Source organism: Cydia strobilella, chromosome 11 (genome assembly GCF_947568885.1).
Source record: "Cydia strobilella chromosome 11, ilCydStro3.1, whole genome shotgun sequence".
NCBI lineage: Eukaryota > Metazoa > Arthropoda > Insecta > Lepidoptera > Tortricidae > Cydia > Cydia strobilella.
In genome coordinates, this window is record NC_086051.1 from 2,851,842 (window position 1) to 2,866,430 (window position 14,589).

General features: G+C 37.9%; 1 protein-coding gene across 2 annotated transcripts in view; it reads left to right on the forward strand.

Moving 5' to 3' along the window:
* Positions 1–14,589, forward strand: part of LOC134745350 (tyrosine-protein phosphatase Lar) — a 631,884-nt gene that overhangs the window by 469,489 nt on the left and 147,806 nt on the right. The window contains exons 6-7 of one of the 2 annotated variants that reach the window (XM_063679373.1): positions 3,698–3,901; positions 12,302–12,433. In XM_063679373.1, coding sequence (XP_063535443.1) covers positions 3,698–3,901; positions 12,302–12,433 — 336 coding nt within the window. The remainder of the gene's footprint in view (positions 1–3,697; positions 3,902–12,301; positions 12,434–14,589) is intronic. The other variant, XM_063679374.1, reaches the window with a different exon arrangement.

The following is a 14,589-nucleotide window of genomic DNA, read 5'->3' on the forward strand; positions in this document are numbered from 1 at the left end:
TAAGATATCTATAACAGAATTAATTTAAAGGTACTTATTAATAAATATATGGTTTTCAATGGAACTGGCCGCGTAGGTGTCAATCGTTAACGCTCCCGCTTGCTCTTGTCCCATTCACTTAGGGTCGGCGCAGCATGTCTTTTTCTTCCATACCTTTCTGTCGCCCGTCATCCCATCATTCACTTGCGTTCGTTTTATATCATCTCTCACACAGTCCATCCACCTTTTCCTCGGTTTCCTCTCCTCGTATTTCCCTCCACATTCATTCTTAATACCTTTCTCGTCACATGACTTGCATCCCTCCGCATCACATGCCCATACCACGCTAGGCGATTTGCCCTTACTTTTTCTGTTATGGGTCCAACTTTCAGGCTTCCTCTTATATACTCATTCCTTATTCTATCCATTCTCGTCACGCCACACATCCATCTTAACATTCTCACCTGCGCTACATGCAATCTCTTTTCATCCGTCACCTTTAGGGCCCAACACTGATCCATACATGACGACAGGTCTTATGATTGTTTTATAAGTTTTACCCTTCAACCGAAGAGGCATTCGGGCGTCGCAAATGGTTCCCGTGACCTGTCACCATTTCTTCCATCCTGTGCTAATCCGGTTTTTCACGTCACGGTCAATATCGAAATCGCACTGTACGATAGTGCTACCTTAAAATAATACTCCATACGTGCCACCTACACACTTAAGTATTTACTTTTTTTTGTACCTACAGTCTCTATCAGATATATCGAAGCGGCCAAGGTGTTCACGAATATCTGAATCCACTATTATCATGACGTTAAAGTGTCTGTTAAGATATGTTTGAGCACCGTGGCCATTCCGATATATCAAAGATAGATATAACTCCGTAATAGATGGATACAGTCTAAGGAAAAAAAATGCCTCGAAAATCAAGAAAATTTGATTCTCGATCAGATGGCGCCACTACCTTTGGACTACTCTCGAATAGATGGCGTTGACGGTTTCGTTTGTTATTAACAATTTTAACGCATATCAGTGAAAGAACATGGGTCCAAATCATATAAAAATAATTAATGCAAATAAAAAAAAACATTTTTCCATATATAAATACATTTTATCGTATTTTATACATCTTCATTTATAATTAGAGTTTTGAATGATTCACGGTTAGTTTCACTAGACTTATATAGACCGGGATATAGACCGTGATTACCTTTTGTATTATTTGTGAGCTCCCGATATTTCGACGCAGTTACATGCACCTTACATGCATTCACCGGTGACTGAAGATAGCGGGAGCTCACAAATAATACAAAAGGTAATCACGGTCTATATCCCGGTCAATATAAGTCTATCTTCATTTATAGTTTTAATCATGTGTCGATAGATGGCAGTGAATTTACTGTGGTTACAAAATTTACTATGACAGTACCGCTATATCCTATTATATCCTCTTTGGATATATCTAATGGCGACGGCGTAGGTACCTAGGTACAAACACAAGCCTTCCATTAGGTATTTTATGCTTTTGTTATCAATCCACAACCAATCAAAATAGCTTATAAGTATTTACATTTCCTTACATTCGGATACGATATTTCACAAAATCATATACACGACCACAATAGGGTATATGAGTGATGACAGTATACACGTCAAAAAAGTAGATATAAATCTTTCTATAATCGATATGCCCGATGTTTATTTATTGCATAGACACTACAGATATCGAGTTTTTTTTCTCAATAACAATAGATGATTTATGGTTCCTGTAGAACGAAGTAACAGAACAGAATAAGTAATAGTGCTACCGCACAGAAAGGACACTTCCTACAAATACAAACCCGAAGTTTGATATATAAAACGCTAGGTGCTCAGACAGACAAATTATATTGGAACAGTTGTCTATACTAATGTAATGTGCTATTATTGTTGTTATAATTGTTGCTGTTTTATGTTTTATTATTTTGATATTTACCAGCCGCTTTTCGTTGGAGGAAAACATCGTGAGGAAACCGGACTAATCCTAACAAGGCCTAGTTCCCCCTCTGGGTTGGAAGGTCAGATGGCAGTCGCTTTCGTAAAAACTAGTGCCTACGTCAATTCTTAGGATTAGTTGTCAAGCGGACCCCAGGCTCCCATGAGCCGTGGCAAAAATGCCGGGATAACGCGAGGAAGATGAAGATGATTGATGTTAGTTTTAGTTTCGTGACGCATTGGTTCAACTGTAATGTCATGTAAACGTTTTAATCAATAAAATAAAATAAAACTATTCACCAAATTTTATCGAAATTTGACAAAAAAGCCGAATAAAATAAAAATCAGCCCATAAAGCATGTGTTAAAGTTTGTCCGCAAATTCGGGGCCACTCTGTAAACAAGCGCACCGGTTTCGATGTATCGAGTTTCGCAGCTTTTGTACCGATTTCGCCGAGCCGAGCAAAAAGTTGAAAGCTATGGTGCCTGACTAATTGGTGCATACGGGAGTTTTGTTGCCTAACCCTTTTAATAAATGAACAGGGACACAGTGTAACAGCTATTTGCAGTAAGTAAGGGGAATTTCTTAGTAAAGTTGTATTTAAAACACAGATTTATATTTCGGCAAGACAGCTTTGTCAGTCGAAATAAGCGGTAAAATTAAAAAAATGTAGGCGCTATGAATCGACCTACCAAGCAAATTTTGAATTTTGCGCCTTTTTCTACTGACAATGTGTGCTTGCCAAAGTATAGGTACATCTTTAAGACTTGCAAGCTCACAGTCAGGTTTCTCAATTTTGATGATCATTTTACCTCAGTAAACTGTACAATGAATGAATAAATGAATGAAAAATTAATGAATGAATGAATGAAATATTAATTAAGAAAATCTTTATTTCAGGTAACTAGTGGCTCTGAGTTAAAAACCTTAAGCTTAAGAATATATTTCATAGGTCATAGGATTAAATTTTGCATAATTTCTGCTACCCGTATGCCTTATAAAGGGTTAAAAACTAGCATAAGTACATATTATAGAATATATAATATATCTTAAACTAAAAAACTTCACAACGCATTATGGCTGCGAAATTGCAAATGCCAATGGTTGAGCGTTTTGAAGTACAGCCATTGGCCCCTTTTTTGTAGAAATTGCTGGGGGGGGGGGGATTTCTGAGTTCAGTTGGCAGTTGGCTGGCAGGCATGTAATAGCAGGGGACAACTATTTGCTGTACTACTAAAAAGGTTACATTAGGTGTTGCAGTTTCGCTCTAGCAGATAGATCTCCTACTTTTGCAGGATCGTAAGAATGATAAAACCACTCCTATAATGAAGCTGTCATCAACTTGAATAATTATAACTTAATAATCTTTTTTAAAGTTCGCTACTGACTGTAATCTGTTTGCTGTGCTGTACTCGGGCCACATATTAAACTATTACCATAGATCCGCTAACTTTACTGATTGAAAATTAAGAGACTATAATAGTTTGTTCAGAAATAATCCTCTATGAATACCTAATGATGTAGAATGAGAGCAAAATACTTGTAGTATATTACGTTTGTAAATCCAAAGGCAAAGTATACTAAGATGTTTATAATTGACTTTGGATAGATACAGAATTAGAATATAAAGTAGTGCAAGTTATATATAGTCAATCTAAAATCAAATCACGGCCAAAAACAAAACCTAAATAAAAATACGACGACCGCTCGCGATCAAACGATAACTATTTCCAAACAGACGAAACGGACGAACTCGAAGAAACCGAACCTCCGGAAGTGTACCTACAGAATCTACCGAATCTCCCGAACCTACCGAATCTACCAAACCTACCGAATCTACCGAGCCTGCCGACCCAGCTACCTACAGAAGAGAGACCTATAATAATACCCCCTCTGCCGCCTGTCAACGATTCTGGCAACATTTATATCCGATATTTGACCCGTAAGTTTACTAACAAGAGTTTTGTCTGTTTCAGAGGCTGACCTGCAAATGTGTATTTTGTCTGTGACCCAATTTTCTGAACACAACTGTTACTTGATTTTTATGATATTTTCTCTGGATTCCGTCTTTGGTCGACAATGTTTTATTTTACAAAGTATAGTATTAAATACTATTGAACATGTTTTACAAACTAAATGTTGGTAAGTATTTAAAACTTTATTTACTTAAATACTATTGAACATGTTTTACAAACTAAATGTTGGTAAGTATTTAAAATTTTATTTGACATAAATTGTTAGTCTTCGTTACTTACTTACAATGTAAAATGTCGTTTCCAACAACTGATTGAGCACTTAAACAATAATGAAACTAACAGAAGCCACTAACATTTTTGATATCACAATCATTCGCTTATTACTATAATTTCTACGACGAAATAAATATTTACCTAACCACATGCGTGAGGGAGAGCACACGGAATGAAACAGGTTAGTTACTTTTGAGCATACTTAATTGGCAAGTGATACGAGTGATACCATCCAACTCAAGGTACAAGCTTTTATCGCTGACTGTACTTTTCTTTCCAAAGGCAACTAATACTCATCGAGAAAATTCTAAAAACCTATACACAATTAGGTTGCGTTGTTTTATCACAGAGTACCTTAGGCCACCTCCTGTCTCCATCATCAAATCAGCTCGGTGGTACCATAATATTGCATTGTCATCTGACACATATGTATGCAAATTTTCAGCTACATTGGAAGTCGGGAAGTGGGTCAAATTTAACTTGCAAGATTTGACCCGTACATACATAGGTTACATTCATTCATACTTTAAGAGCATGATGGCTCTTGTCGGTGGAGTATGCGCCAGTTTTTGCGGTCCTCGGCCAGGTTCTTTGGGTCCCTGTAAGACACGACATTTGCTTTTGCTTTCGGTTGTTGTGTGTAGCTTGCTCGTGGTTTCCTCTTCTTTTCGCTTGGATCTTGCCTTCTCATATAGTGTTAAAAAAGTGTCGTGTCTTATCAAGTGACCTATCAGGTTACATTGCAAGTTAAAGTTAAATAAAATTCATAAGTCCAGTATATCGAATGCCATATTCGAATATGCTAATGTGTTAATACCAACTGGTCGCGTCCGCAACGATTAAATGAGCGTTTAAATACCTCGGAATATAAATTTTCACTTATATGCGATGTAAAACCGATTTTGGGCGGACACGTCCAGATTATTGTCATAAATCAGCTTCGCTAGGGCTGTTGAGCTATTATTGTTTACAATTTTTGGTATTATTTGACTGTGACATTGAAAAACTAAGTGATCACAAGGTAAAACAGCTGTGCTTCTCAAGTCATAATGTGATGTGATACTATCAACGATGGCTGGCTATCCCTTTCAAGCGACCATAGGAATATTACTAAACATAAACCAGTCACTTCTTTGTTTTGTAATTCTCAAAGGCTAATTCTATAAAAAGTTTCTGGGTTTGCGATTAGCTTTGCATTCACAATTTACCTGCAAATGTCGCACAAATAATCAGTTTTAGGCCCGAAAACTTTTGGGCCAGCCCTCGGTACTGCAACAATGCCTGTTTTGCGCGATTGTTGTAAAGTGGGGCATTAATGAAATGCCGCCACACTAAAGTAGGCTTGCTTCTGCATTGGTTGCGTAAGTTAATAGAGTTCTATCAAAACCAACATAACGTTACCTTGAGAACTGTTAAAACTATTTATAATAGGAGGTCTCTTCTATAGTGGTTTTTGAGATTTCGCCCGTGATTCTAGCGATATTAATGACACCCTTTAATTGAATGCGATTTACCCCAATAACCATTCTGATATAATTACCAAAGGATGCAGTAATCAGTCCGTTATTGATTCGTATTCATTATACGACAATGTGAGCAATATTGCGGTAACGTTCTGAAATGCAGTCGCGATGATAAAACTTAATGATAAAATATGAGACATAACAATTTCAATTTAGTTTAGTAAACATTTTAAATTATCTTTTTGTAAAACAAGTCTCAACTAGAAAATATCTAAGCATTACACATTAGTGTAACGTATTAACGTTAAAATTTGTTAAAGTACAGTATATTACCTACACCTGATTATAATTCAAAGAAAATATGCTGTTCCCACATATGTAGATCCTGTATGATACTTTAATGGAATCAATATCAGTGTTTGATACGCTCAGTTTATTGTATTCCATATAAAATCATAATAAATTGCTTAAAATACCCAATGCTTAATTGCAACAACGATCTGCCAGACTGCCACCGCAGCAGATGAACGTTAAAATATGATGTAACGACACGATCTTCAACGCAATCCGTAGTTTCCATTCCAATCAATTACGTTCGTTTTAATACGTGGCCATTTTTAAATTTAAACAGTGGACGGCGGACTCAGCGTTGGTTTTACAATGGTGTACCCCAGGGATCAATGGTCGGTCCGATTGTTTAAATCTGTACGACTTCCGACCAATAGCTACTGAGACCCGATAGTTCGTATCACAGCGATTTTGCTTCGCTGAATAATGGATACTCAACAATAAATGATACCAATATATCCCTTTGTTGAGCGGTGTACGGATTTTTGAACCGCAGCTTGGTTTGAAGGCTTTGTAAAATTTTGCTATAATGATCTTGATAAGTTTCTGTTAAAAAAGTAATTTTTTTATATTTCGTATATTTGCGCGTATAAATGCTTTTTGTTTCACTCGCCGTCGTTCTACATTGTCAAATGAAAGTTTTTACAAAATTGTATTTATCAATCGAAATTCTGCTTTAGGTTGGTATTACACTTGTCCAATTTATTTCTCCAATGTCATTGCATCTCACTCTCTCATTAAACAAAATGTGAGACGCAATACACATTGGACAAAGAAATTGGATAGGAATACCACCCTTATCTATAGTCAGTCACTCAGATATAATAAATATGTAAAGTTTAAAGGGTTTATTGGAAAGCATTGCCGTATCCGATATCGATATCATTTAACTGTTAAAGCTAATACGCCAACACTCGGGTTTCCGTCAAGCCCAGCCAATATATTACCTAGGATAAACTTTCCCGCAAATCCTATTTTCATCTAGCGGTCTAATTTAATCCGTCAGGCTAAAACTCTTTTTTATCGAGGCGTGGGGCACGTGCCGCGTTTCAATTCCACACCAGAACGTGACCATTCACGTTGGTCCGTTGAGGAATAAACACATCCGTCAACCTTTGGGGGATTTTTGAACCCATGTTTTGATTGCCCTTTGGTCGGAGTCAGAGCTCAGATACCTGCGAGACATTCTTTCAGAAAAACTAGGTTGGTAAATTTGTATTTACCGCCACTACCACCCTACCACAATTATTTGTCGCTCTGAGATGTGACCATTCGCGGTTGTCAGTCAAAAAAAATATTTTCTTGATGATAATGATAAATTTTCATCGTTCCGATCCTCGATTAATTTATCCGGAAGCATTGTAACACAATATTGAGATTTGTAGCCCTGGGTTATTAATTCAAGGAAACCATACTAATGCTAATCAGGTTTCCGAATAGTTACCCGGATAATATGTCAAGCAGAATCGATATAGGATTCATCCCTATAATTAATTCCTAGAATATTGTTGTTCCATGAATCAATTTTAAATAGTTTATTTCAAGTGCATTGTGTAGACAAATACTCGATTGCGTTTAGAATATATGTGAAATCGACATGCAAATAACGTATTTCACGAAATGCGTTAAAAATCCGTTTGTGAAAATATTGCATATAAAAAAGTTTTCTAATAGTTGTTAGCTACATGGTTATATGATCCAGGAAAATACATTATAATGGCATTAGTCACTGATACAGGGAAGCTTAGAGATATATCTGATTTTTTAAATCATAAAGACGATATATCAGTTAATAACGAAGCCAAGAGACCGTTAATATTAAGGAGGCTTGACCTTTGCGCTATAGTGTACCAGTTATTACATATTGACTGGAACTAGGTATTAATAGAGAAGTGCTTAATCGATATCTAAAAGATGATAAGATCTTAGTACTTACCAACAGTAACAGTGGGAAGAAGATAAAATCTAATAATGTTTGCCGATGTTTATCAATCGCTTTTTGGGTAAACAAAACAGTGTGAAGAAACCGAGCTAATCCTAATACGGCCTAATTTCCTCTCTGGGTTGGAAGGTGAGTTGGCTGTCGATTTCTTAATAATTAATACATGCGCCAATTCTTTGGATAAGTTAGCATAGCAGATCCCAGGTCCATTTAGGATACCAACCGAGAAAACGGTAAGATGAGAAGGGTTAGTCGTCTTCTTTTATTTAAGTATTTGAAGTGGCTTGTAATTTCTTAAAACTGGATTTTGTCCAAGATTCACGAAGTTTCTAATAATGTCCACAATATTCAATATAGTGGTCTCACAGGCTTATGTCTCGCTTGTTACTTTACTAGATGGACTACTAAATTCTAAGCTGGAGAATGGTGATAGAGAAAAGCCATTAATTATACGCAATATAATCTTTATTTCTTGAGTTACTATCTCGGTAACCGAAGACAATATTAATTTGTTACATTATTAACGTAAAAACGCTGCAAAGCAATCCATCACGAGTCCTTTCAGCTCTCGAGGAAGATGCAGTTTGTTTGTTATCTCGGTTGAATATCCGTTTTAGTTGCACTAAACATGAACGTTCAACAAGAAGTTAAGATAATGGTCGCATGCATCCTTCCAAAAGACAGTTCTTTATAACTCAATACATTATGTAGAGAAGAATCTACATACATATAACCTGCGTAATTACTTTCGTCCAAAACACCGTAGTATATACTTTAAGCAGTTTGTGTTGATAGTGATCACATAATTATACTGCGACTCATGATCGTGCTTATGCTCGGGAGTTTTCGTGAGATAGATTTATCAGGTGATCTTCAAGCTAAGCGTGTTGACATAGCTCAAGTTGCCGAGGTTAATGCATAACTTTTGCTTGTATAATCGATGGCTGCCGGGGTAGAAAAGTTTTTGAATGTTTACTTAGAACTTAAAATCTCGTGACGTTTGATGATGCATTTTTGAGAACTTTGAGGCGGGTCTTGGTAACGCTGCGAGCAGCATCATATCTATATAACCGAAGATTAAGGTCTATGTGATGGAAATACAGGATACCTAGCGGGACGGAGCCGATATGAATTATTTGACTCCCACTACGCTCAAAGCGAACCCACCTTTTTTCACATATTTCTAATCTGAGCCCGCCGCGGTGTCCGTTCCATGAATATTTTAACTGGACCGCCGAAAATACGCCACTCTTTCGTTTATTAATGTCACATCGGCCCCAAGGGAGTGACCTCTACGAACTAAATGGGATTTCATTTTCTAGTTCAGAAATCAAACGGTTCTAGTGCGAGTGTCCCTTCGCTATTAGTTTCGGTTCGTTTAGGCGTTTCAGTAGGCGCGGATGGTGATGCATGATGGGGTTTTTTCCACTCTGTAGGTTTGATAGATGTTTTGATTTATTGGATAGAGTAGATAAGTATACATAGCAGCGGGTTCAGCGGGTAAGTAAATCATAAATTAAGTAAAAGTCACTGTCTAGGAGAAAACGCTGTTATAATAGGCAGTATAGTTAGTATTTTTTGAAACTACTGGGAATTTTTTTCCCAGTAGTTACCACCATTTTGTAAGAGTTCAATAGTAATAAAACAGTATAAATAGTATACTATAAATATAGAGGCTTTAATAAATAACTTTAAGTCGATTAGTGTTTCAGTAAACTGCCTTAAAAGTTAAAAGTGAAAGTATCACTAGTGAAATAGTATGTAGTAGAATATATTTACCAACTGCTATAGTCTTGTCCGTGAATCCTGACTCACATAATTGTTTCGCGGGGCGCGCATTTTTCCGTGAGATAATGCTATTAATCTCGTCGTAATGAAAATGTACCGTGTTGGCGTCAGCGGCTAGCTAGGGTTGCTACTCGTGCTGTTTGCAAAAAAAAATTAATATAAAAACATGAAACAACATATATTTGTGGTTCTAGGCATCTGTTGCGAATGCAGAGGATTGGTTATATTCCAGCCCTGGGCATGGGGGGCCTTGATCACTTTTTATTTCGTATATGACATTTGTTTCAATCTATGTATTTGAAAGTTTATAAAGAAATTACACACAATTTACAGAAATTCTTGTCAAATTGGCTACTTAATCCGGAGAATTGTCGCATGTAATTAGTTCTTTTTCCTCTGCAATCTTTCCTTAGTCTAACGATGTAACTATTCTTATTAAACGTGTTTAGAGTTATGCCGTTCTCGAGAACGTGCAGAACGTTTTGTATGGAAAACCTTCTCGCTTAATAAAAATTCCAATATTAAACGGAGAACGTTCTCGGGAACGACAACTGTAACCGTGTTCGTAATAAAGTTTCAAAAGCGCCAGCCCTGCGTCCAGCAATGCATTAGGGAGCAATTTTGCCGGATGCCGTCACATTCGCTAGTGGGACTTAAAAATGGACCAATTACCGCGGTTTCACTGGCTTCACACAGTAAAACGGTTAGCGGGAACTCCTCCGAGCGTGATTTGCTGAATCGCAATGGAGCGGGACTTCAATTAACTTGTACAAGTCACATTTAAAACACATTTTCACAAGCATCTAACAAATAAGTCTACAATAATTAAAACTGAAATTGAAGTTTGGAAGCTGCAAGCCTTAACGCTAAAAAGAAAAAAGAAGAAGAAATAAATATTTGTATAAGAAATAATTTTTTCAAACGCACTATGCTTCGGCAGTACATATACTAAAATTGGAACAAACGCATAGAAAACATACGGGTGCTAAGTATCAGGATAATGCCACGGCAAGTCATGGCGCTGGTTTTCAGCGGGGTCGCTGCGCACACAAGTACAGAAAACGCAGGCTCGTAGAGAAAAAGCCACCCCCCCTGCATACAAATTTCTGTAAATTTATACGAACGTGGGGTACCTTTTCTCTGCAGTTGACCGTACCATATCGTTTACCGTATCGTTGAGCCTAAGCTCATATTAACGAAAATAACATTAAAAATAATTCACGATGTCACGAAAGCAACGCAAACTAGCAAATCCTATTGAATATTTAGCCCAACCCCTAATTTATTCATCGTCGAAAATAGGGTCCGAATGGTCCAAGACAGTAACGAGTAGTCCATAGCTCGTAAAAGAGGACCCTTGTGGATGTGGATACATAATTTATCTGTGACTTGGCCCGCCGCTACAGTGACAAATAAGAAATGGACAGAAAGAGTACATGATCCGTAATCTTTAACTAAAAAATAACAATCGGGTCTATCGCGAATTTATTTGCTACCCTTACTTACCGACGTTTCGACACATGGTCGTGGTCTTTTCGTCGGGTAGGCACACAAATCTCTGTTTAACGTTTTGCTGAGACGTCAGTTAGCCGCGAGCACGGTTAAATTAAAGTTATTATAATAACCTATATGACCGTCTGCTTAAAATTTGTTACTTTTCTTTACTTTAACTTGGCCACGCTGCCATGAAATTAAAATGTAACCGATGGCAGATGGATTTTCCCAAACATTCATGTTGCTTTTTTATTCTTATTAATAAGGCAAATCTAAACGATGTAACCATACCTACAGCCCAATAACTTGAAGAGAATTGCTAGTATTAGATTTTAAGCTTCGCAACACGAAATGCATTATAGATTCTTTGGTGAGACTTGGAAAAAAATAAGAGCGTTTAATTTCTCAAGTGACAAATTTATTTTACTCTGTGTTTCTGGAAGAGTTAAGAGTTATGGTCCCTTAAATTGAGGGTCTCGCATATTAACATACATATAGCCGGCATAGATTAGTTTTTTATTAGATTTCGCACTATGATCTTTAGAGATAAAACTGTTATCAAACTATTAATACCATATCATAATTATGAATTTCGAATGATCAGTGTAAGTAATAAAACAACATCGACAGTGTTAGCAGCTTTTGAAATCAGTATTATAATTGTGAAATAAATACATACCTCTAATTATGTTGTTTAAGCAGTACTAAATTGTGACCATTTCGTTTGCAAAAAAAATTCAATGTTCTTCCTGTACTTACGTAAATTTTGCAAAAAAAAAAGTATTTGGTCTTTCTAGTCCATATCAAGCAGCTGGACCTTAAGACATTTATGTCAAATGGCTATTTGACATTGTAGATAAAGTAGTTGTATTAAAATAAGCAAGGCGGTTAACCGTTTTTTTATTTTTCAGATTATTTTTGTCAATGTATTATATACAAGAGTATTTATATTAACACGTTAAGGACTTCAAAATACAGTTGTGTTCAGAAACTTAACCTGTCTCAATTAATTCTCAACCCTACCCCTAACTAAATACGGCTTTTTTCCGTCTGTGCAGATCCGCCCGAGATCACAATCCGGCCTCGCAATCTCCAGGTGCGCGCGAACGGCATCGCCGCTTTTTACTGCGCGGCGCGGGGGGACCCCGTTCCGAACATCCAGTGGAGGAAGAACGGGAAACGGGTTTCAAGTGAGTGTGCTTTCTTTAAATTTGTTGTTTGTTATTTTCTTTAACTGGACTTAGTAGCTTATAATTAAGGTAATCGCCTCCTACGTTTCGAGGACGGCATTGTCCCCGTGGTCTTGAAGTAAAGTGGCTAAAGTGGACATAACATCTTCTAGATGCGCGAGATTTTTACTTGGTTTTGTTTAAGCTTTGGTTTCCTAGGATAGCGGTATACTCGTAGCGGCCGTCTCCAAACAAAATCCTACTTCATCCATATATTTTGTATGGAGACGGCCGCTGCATGACGGCACGGCGACCTTTATAGACCGCGGACCAGGAACAGATTTCCATGACCAATCGCCTCCCGGGCGAAAACTCGTATAGTGGTTAACGGCTATGTATGATGAACCCTCGTGAACGTCAGCTGCCGCTCCGTTGGTAGGTTCAGGAATGGCAGTAAATAAATCTGCAAAAAAAAATTTAGTCATCGCCTCCCGCTTGATACTTTGTCAGATGATAGTATAGAATGTTTAGATGCTATTGTGAATAAACAAATTCGTCAGCCGATTGTATCGCTGTGGAAAGACCGTCAGCTGGTCACATGGTCATCGGCGTCATCGCCTCCCGTTTGATACTTTGTCAGATGATAGTTTAGATGCTATTGTTAATAAAACAAATCGTCAGAAAGTTGTATCGCGGTGGAAAAACCCGTGTTACGCGTTTCGGTGGCTGCCATTCCTCAACCCACCAACGGAGCGGCAGCTGAGGTTCACGACGGTTCATCATACATAGCCGTTAACCGCTATACGAGTTCTCGCCCGGGAGGCGCTGACTGACGAAATTTGCGCCTGGCTCGCGGTTTATTATCATGAACGTTTTACACACTAGGGATGTCACTCTATCGACACAATACAATCAATATTTGTATTTTCAACCGGCAAATCGTGAAAGTTTAAATTAGTGTTGTGTGATGTATGAGGTAACCCACACGGAATGATATATCGCAAACGGATATTATTAGTCTAGCAACAAAATAGTACCTACTCTTTCAAAATGTCAAAACAATACTCATCTGTATAAAGTTTTTATGAATAATGTCACGTGCCAGACCAGAGCGGTCACAATGCCTCCTATATTTAATTTTAATACAACGAAAACCGTGGAAAGCGCAAATATACGTAAAAGTGCCTAAAAAATCCATGTACATAAAAACGTTTATTTTATTAGCTAATGCGAAATAATATATTTTGATTACAGTCCGATCCCCTTTTTACGGAGGTTTTCGACCGTTTAAGGGTTTATGAGGATTCCTGTTGACAACTTAAGGAACTGCCGGACTTTGCCTTTAACACATATTCGTCCGAGTACTTACACAGCGAAATATCGCTAATGCGGTTGTTACGATGTGGGTTAAGAAAGGATTTTTTTAATACCACGTCGGTGGCAAACAAGCATACGGCCCGCCTGATGGTAAGCAGTCACCGTAGCCTATGGACGCCTGCAACACCAGAGATATTACATGCGCGTTGCCGACCTTTTAAAAACCTGTACACTACCTGTAAGAACCCCTTATTGTAGCCCCTCGGCAGGGAGCTCATTCCTCAGCCGAAGCGAACCGAAATTTCTCTTAAACCGCACAGTACGCGACCATTTAGGTTCTAGGGTGTGAGGATGAACACCCTGCCGATAGCGAGCGGTGCGGTGATAGAAAGCGGCCGTTGGCATCATGTCAAACAATTCTTCAGAGCACAGTCCATTGTATATACAAGCGGTAGAACACACACAAGGAGGCGAAGGATGCTTATCACGAGCATTGACCCGCCTGTTCCCTTCTCTATCGCTCGTCGCGCGTAATGGTATCTCTGTCCCGCCCATGGTGACGACGGTCAATGATACTGTGCGATCGGAATAGCTATATGATTATGCGCGTGCGATAGAGATACAAACAGGCGGGTCTATGTACGAAATTCCCCGTACTAATCGTAAACATCGATAAATCTACACACAACTTTGGGAACAAATCAAATTATTTTATTAAATATTTTTGATTTGTGTTTTAAGTAGTATATACCTAAACTATAAACTGAAATAGGTACAAGTGCGTACTGCTCGCACTTGGAGTTGGTCAAAGACGCCTAGTCTTAGTAAGATGGCATAAACTCGAGAAATTGGGACGGGTT